This window comes from Dendropsophus ebraccatus, chromosome 3, assembly GCF_027789765.1.
Source record: "Dendropsophus ebraccatus isolate aDenEbr1 chromosome 3, aDenEbr1.pat, whole genome shotgun sequence".
NCBI lineage: Eukaryota > Metazoa > Chordata > Amphibia > Anura > Hylidae > Dendropsophus > Dendropsophus ebraccatus.
The window spans coordinates 25,856,325-25,863,166 of record NC_091456.1 but is presented as its reverse complement, the minus strand read 5'-3'; the positions used below and the strand labels follow the sequence as shown (position 1 = coordinate 25,863,166).

Here is a 6,842-nt window from a genome sequence, read left to right as displayed (position 1 = left end):
GGGTGATAGAGGAGGTGAGGGGATGATAGAGGAGGTGAGGGGATGATGGGGGTGATAGAGGAGGTGAGGGGATGATAGAGGAGGTGAGGGGATGATAGAGGAGGTGAGGGGATGAGGGGGTGACAGAGGAGGGGATGATGGGGGTGATAGAGGAGGTGAGGGGATGATAGAGGAGGTGAGGGGATGATAGAGGAGGTGAGGGGATGATGGGGGTGATAGAGGAGGTGAGGGGATGATAGAGCAGGTGAGGGGATGATGGGGGTGATAGAGGAGGTGAGGGGATGATAGAGGAGGTGAGGGGATGATGGGGGTGATAGAGGAGGTGAGGGGATGATAGAGGAGGTGAGGGGATGATGGGGGTGATAGAGGAGGTGAGGGGATGATGGGGGTGATAGAGGAGGTGAGGGGATGATAGAGGAGGTGAGGGGATGATGGGGGTGATAGAGGAGGTGAGGGGATGATAGGAGGTGAGGGGATGATGGGGGTGATAGAGGAGGTGAGGGGATGATAGAGGAGGTGAGGGGATGATGGGGGTGATAGAGGAGGTGAGGGGATGATGGGGGTGATAGAGGAGGTGAGGGGATGATAGAGGAGGTGAGGGGATGATGGGGGTGATAGAGGAGGTGAGGGGATGATGGGGGTGATAGAGGAGGTGAGGGGATGATAGAGGAGGTGAGGGGATGATGGGGGTGATAGAGGAGGTGAGGGGATGATGGGGGTGATAGAGGAGGTGAGGGGATGATAGAGGAGGTGAGGGGATGATGGGGGTGATAGAGGAGGTGAGGGGATGATAGAGGAGGTGAGGGGATGATGGGGGTGATAGAGGAGGTGAGGGGATGATAGAGGAGGTGAGGGGATGATGGGGGTGATAGAGGAGGTGAGGGGATGATGGGGGTGATAGAGGAGGTGAGGGGATGATGGGGGTGATAGAGGAGGTGAGGGGATGATGGGGGTGATAGAGGAGGTGAGGGGATGATGGGGGTGATAGAGGAGGTGAGGGGATGATAGAGGAGGTGAGGGGATGATGGGGGTGATAGAGGAGGTGAGGGGATGATAGAGGAGGTGAGGGGATGATGGGGGTGATAGAGGAGGTGAGGGGATGATAGAGGAGGTGAGGGGATGAGGGGGTGACAGAGGAGGGGATGATGGGGGTGATAGAGGAGGTGAGGGGATGATAGAGGAGGTGAGGGGATGATGGGGGTGATAGAGGAGGTGAGGGGATGATAGAGGAGGTGAGGGGATGATGGGGGTGATAGAGGAGGTGAGGGGATGATGGGGGTGATAGAGGAGGTGAGGGGATGATAGAGGAGGTGAGGGGATGATGGGGGTGATAGAGGAGGTGAGGGGATGATGGGGGTGATAGAGGAGGTGAGGGGATGATAGAGGAGGTGAGGGGATGATGGGGGTGATAGAGGAGGTGAGGGGATGATGGGGGTGATAGAGGAGGGGATGATGGGGGTGATAGAGGAGGTGAGGGGATGATAGAGGAGGTGAGGGGATGATGGGGGTGATAGAGGAGGTGAGGGGATGATAGAGGAGGTGAGGGGATGATGGGGGTGATAGAGGAGGTGAGGGGATGATGGGGGTGATAGAGGAGGTGAGGGGATGATAGAGGAGGTGAGGGGATGATGGGGGTGATAGAGGAGGTGAGGGGATGATGGGGGTGATAGAGGAGGTGAGGGGATGATAGAGGAGGTGAGGGGATGATGGGGGTGATAGAGGAGGTGAGGGGATGATAGAGGAGGTGAGGGGATGATGGGGGTGATAGAGGAGGTGAGGGGATGATAGAGGAGGTGAGGGGATGATGGGGGTGATAGAGGAGGTGAGGGGATGATGGGGGTGATAGAGGAGGTGAGGGGATGATGGGGGTGATAGAGGAGGTGAGGGGATGATGGGGGTGATAGAGGAGGTGAGGGGATGATGGGGGTGATAGAGGAGGTGAGGGGATGATAGAGGAGGTGAGGGGATGATGGGGGTGATAGAGGAGGTGAGGGGATGATAGAGGAGGTGAGGGGATGATGGGGGTGATAGAGGAGGTGAGGGGATGATAGAGGAGGTGAGGGGATGAGGGGGTGACAGAGGAGGGGATGATGGGGGTGATAGAGGAGGTGAGGGGATGATAGAGGAGGTGAGGGGATGATGGGGGTGATAGAGGAGGTGAGGGGATGATAGAGGAGGTGAGGGGATGATGGGGGTGATAGAGGAGGTGAGGGGATGATGGGGGTGATAGAGGAGGTGAGGGGATGATGGGGGTGATAGAGGAGGTGAGGGGATGATAGAGGAGGTGAGGGGATGATGGGGGTGATAGAGGAGGTGAGGGGATGATGGGGGTGATAGAGGAGGTGAGGGGATGATGGGGGTGATAGAGGAGGTGAGGGGATGATGGGGGTGATAGAGGAGGTGAGGGGATGATAGAGGAGGTGAGGGGATGATGGGGGTGATAGAGGAGGTGAGGGGATGATAGAGGAGGTGAGGGGATGATAGAGGAGTTGAGGGGATGATAGAGGAGGTGAGGGGATGAGGGGGTGACAGAGGAGGGGATGATGGGGGTGATAGAGGAGGTGAGGGGATGATGGGGGTGATAGAGGAGGTGAGGGGATGATAGAGGAGGTGAGGGGATGATGGGGGTGATAGAGGAGGTGAGGGGATGATAGAGGAGGTGAGGGGATGATAGAGGAGGTGAGGGGATGATAGAGGAGTTGAGGGGATGATAGAGGAGGTGAGGGGATGAGGGGGTGACAGAGGAGGGGATGATGGGGGTGATAGAGGAGGTGAGGGGATGATGGGGCATCGGGGGGTCTAATCGGGGCAGAAAAATCCTATTCAGACCTGAGAGGGATCCGGCCAGCTGTCAGTGAACCGGGCCGGCGAGGACTGGTGGTGCGCGGGGCTCCCCCGCTCCGGGCTGTGACAGGATTGAAATGCGGCCTGGGAGATGGGGCAGCCCCGGCGTCCACCGCCCGCCGCCGCCGCCGCTGTTTCCACCTGGTGGCCCTGGACGCCGGGGCTGCCCCATCTCCCAGGCCGCATTTCAATCCTGTCACAGCCCGGAGCGGGGGAGCCCCGCGCACCACCAGTCCTCGCCGGCCCGGTTCACTGACAGCTGGCCGGATCCCTCTCAGGTCTGAATAGGATTTTTCTGCCCCGATTAGACCCCCCGATGCCCCATCATCCCCTCACCTCCTCTCTGCCCCCATCGCTCTCGGGTCCGGCAACCGCAGGGGGGGACAGCATGCAGCAGACGCTGCTGTGCCCTGCTCCCCCTGCCATCAGCCTTACTCTCTCCATCTTCCCCCCGCAGCATCTCCAAGCCCGTTCCCCCTCAGAACGCTGCTGAGCTGCTGCTGGGGGAAAGAAGGAGAGAGCTGCGGTGACTGGTGCCGGGACATTGCTGGGTGATAGCAATGTCCCGGCACCCAAAGCAAAAGTTTATTAAATTTCTCCCCCTCCGGCGTGGGGGCGGGGGGGAGAGAGAGCTGCACACAGTTCTCCTGTCCACTCACTGTGCGGTCTCTCTCTCCTCCCCGGTTCTCGGGCTGGGACCTCAAGAAAATGGCGCCGCCACCCGCCCCATGTACTGTAGCTGTGTACTGCGCATGTCTATGCACATGCGCAGTACACAGTGACGGAGCCTCCAGTGAAGTGAACCAGACGGACTCCGTCGGTTCACTTCAATGATGTGGAGGTGCCGTATAGTGTCTGTGTCGTGAAATGACGTCACACACAGACACTATAAACATGGCAGCCCCCTGTGCAGCAATACATTTTAGAAAAAAATACTGAAACACTACATTAAAAAAAAAAAAAACATCCTACAGACTTATTTATACTTATTACTTTTCATTAAAAAATTATCAAAAACGTGACACTGTCCCTTTAATCATGGCATCTGTGGTCTGTACAATCACTGGGAAAAGAGAATAATATCTCCCATATTCAGAAGGTCCCTAAGAAACAGGGAGTCTCTATGGGACCAAAACAGCAGGGGAAGCGCAGGTAACGCCGCACGGAGTCGCCCACAGCAAATGTCGCCCTCCAGCTGCTGATTGGCAGTTATCTATCCTGTTCTTCTGCATATTAGAACAGTTGAACAGAATGATGTAAATGCATTGTTCTGCTCAGCATTTCTGTCACTAGTTTATGCTGCCCTCATTTAAGGCTCAAAGACTTAAGAATGTGGTGATACTAAAGACATTCTTTTACTAATATGCAGTCATTATTTCTATTTATTTTTTTTAGATGAAGTGGAAAAGCGAAAAAGGCAGCGTCAGCGGAAAGCTCGAGATGAACGACGCCGAGAGAAAAGGATTGAAATTGAGGAAAACAAAAAACAGGGAAAATGTAAGCTCTAATTTAAGGTCCTTTTTGTACAGTAAAATATAACTTGTGTTCTCTTGTACTACCTTTTTCCACTGAATGTAAAGATCAATTATCAATAGCGCCACATCCCCTTAATTTTTCCAAGCAGTGGGCATCTCAAAGGCCTGATCCCTTGTGGTCATAAAGTAAACTCATAAGACATTTTGAATTAGTGGGGCTAAATTCATTTAAATGGCTGGGATGTAAAACCTGATAACTTTCCCTGATGATGCTTAAGTAATCACCAGTGTAATACTTTCAGTATGTGGTTAATTTGTGCACATAACCTTGTTGTCTCAGGAATTCTACATTTGTATTCCAGATCCTGAAGTGCATATTGCACTTGAAAATTTGCACCAGTTCCCTGCAGTCAGTTCAACAGAACACACAGTGCCTGGTTCACTTTCTTTGCTGCACTCTACAGATACTCAGAGTTCTTTAACACCCTCTCCATTGAGCTGTAGCCCAGCCTCTCAAACCAGTAAGAATTTAACATGATTTGTATACATAAAATTTTACTTTAAAAAAAGTTAACCAGTATTTGGAAAAACACATCATAGCTTTCTTCCAAAAAACATCACCACGCCGGTCTGTGTGTGGTATTAGAACTCTGCTCCTTTCACTTTAATGGGACTGAGCTGCAATACCACACACCCCGCAGATGAGTTGTAATGGCAGCAGAGCCCGCTTTATATGTGCTGGTATAAAGTTGTTCATCCAGCATGGCTGTATACCAGCACGTTGCCTGTCAGCTTATTGCAGTGATGTTGAGCCTTCAGGACACCAACTGTTGCCAAACTACGATTTCCTCACATTGCCTGCACAACCAAAGATGTGGCTTTGGCTGCTCAGGTATGATGTGAATTATTATCTGGGATTGGAAAACACAAGACGGAGGGTGTTTGTGGAATAAAGTGGCCATGTTTTTCCAAGCCTGAATGACTCTGTTAAGAAAGCAGTTTGGACAATAATACCCCAAATTGCTTAGTCACTAAGGGGTTAAAATATAGGTATTTGTATTTATTGAAGGCTCTAATTTTGGCCATGGACCGGAAAGCCCTCTTGATTTCCATGGAAATTTTGAAGAGGATACAAAGTCTCCTTCCTTTGCTCAGGTATGTGACTGTTAAAACAATGGGTATTGTAAATTATATGAAACTGAACTGTCACAGCCAATGATGGATGGCAGTTTACACTGCTGATTTTTATTTTTTATTTTTAATACGCAGATGCTGAGGGTTGGCAAGGCAAAGTCAGAGATGTGGCCCAAGGTTCCAGTAAAGAAAGGTATGTGTTTGTCTTCCAGTATTGTTTAGGAGTCATGCCCAAAGCATGATTTCACACTGTGGGTTTGCAGCGGAATTTTCATTCTGCTGCGGATATGTAACCCAACCCCTTTAACCCCTGGAGCATACATCAACCCCTGCTCCTGCTTGCTTTGGGATCTCCCGGCAGCACTGATTGGCTGATGAGCGAGGGGAGCTGGGAGCTTCACACAGCCGCGGCGCCGAGCAGGTAATGTATGCTCCAGGCCGGAGGTTAAAGAGGCCGGGTCACATATCTGCTGCAGGTATGTGACCCCATAGGCCTTCATTATACCAGGATCTGCAGCGGATTTCGCTGCAAACTCGCAGCGGGTAATCTGCTGCAGATCCGGTACATGTGAAGGCACCCTTAAGCGTTTTTTACTGGCATCGTGTTTTATAGAAAGAGGAGCTGACCAGATTAATATGTAATTATCTAACTGAAATCCCTGCTGAATCTGAGCTTATGAATCCAGTAGGTGGTCTCACATTGACAGCATGCCCTGTAAGCATGTATTCATAGTTGTCAACCACTAACCAGGACTCCCCACTAGACTCCTAAGCCTATTATGACCAGAGATTCAATGTAACAATATACACTTATTATGGTTCTCACAATAAGGCCATGTTCACACACAGTATTTCACTCAGCAGTTTGGTCAGGTTTTTTTTTTTTTTTTCAACCAAAACCAGGAGTGGGTTGGAAACAAACTACGGGAATCTTATAAATCTGCCCGTCAGTTCCTCCCTAATTTTGGTTGAAAAAAAAAAAAAAAAATACTGACCAAAAGACTGACAAATACTGTGTGTGAGCATAGCCCAAAAGTGGAGGGGAAAAAAAACCTTACTGTTAAATTGGACAGTGTGTAGGGCATAGGTGTTGGCATTGTGACATCTTGACCATGACCCTGTCCAGAAGGGCCTTGGACAAATTTACAGAACTTTTTAATCTGCAGAAAACCCAGTTATGAGCACAGCACCTGCAGACAGTGATGGGGAGAGTGACTGCTCTGAACGAGTGCCAGTACCAAGCTTCCAGAACTCGTTCAGTGAAGCCATGGAGGCAGCCTTTCTAAAGCTAGACACTGCACTTCCAACTCCACCATCATCTGGTAAGATCATGATTTCAAAATGATCAATTTCTGATGGGTTGGCTGTGTTGCTGTAACTTATGTGTAT

The 6,842-nt window shown here is 51.1% G+C and overlaps 1 protein-coding gene across 2 annotated transcripts in view; it reads left to right on the top strand.

Annotated features, from left to right (window-relative positions):
• The window catches only part of RNF10 (ring finger protein 10), a 33,486-nt gene that overhangs the window by 25,969 nt on the left and 675 nt on the right, over window positions 1–6,842 (top strand). For both annotated transcript variants that reach the window (XM_069961259.1, XM_069961258.1), the window contains exons 12-16: window positions 4,240–4,341; window positions 4,682–4,840; window positions 5,389–5,474; window positions 5,589–5,646; window positions 6,620–6,775. In XM_069961259.1, the coding sequence (XP_069817360.1) occupies window positions 4,240–4,341; window positions 4,682–4,840; window positions 5,389–5,474; window positions 5,589–5,646; window positions 6,620–6,775 (561 nt within the window). The remainder of the gene's footprint in view (window positions 1–4,239; window positions 4,342–4,681; window positions 4,841–5,388; window positions 5,475–5,588; window positions 5,647–6,619; window positions 6,776–6,842) is intronic.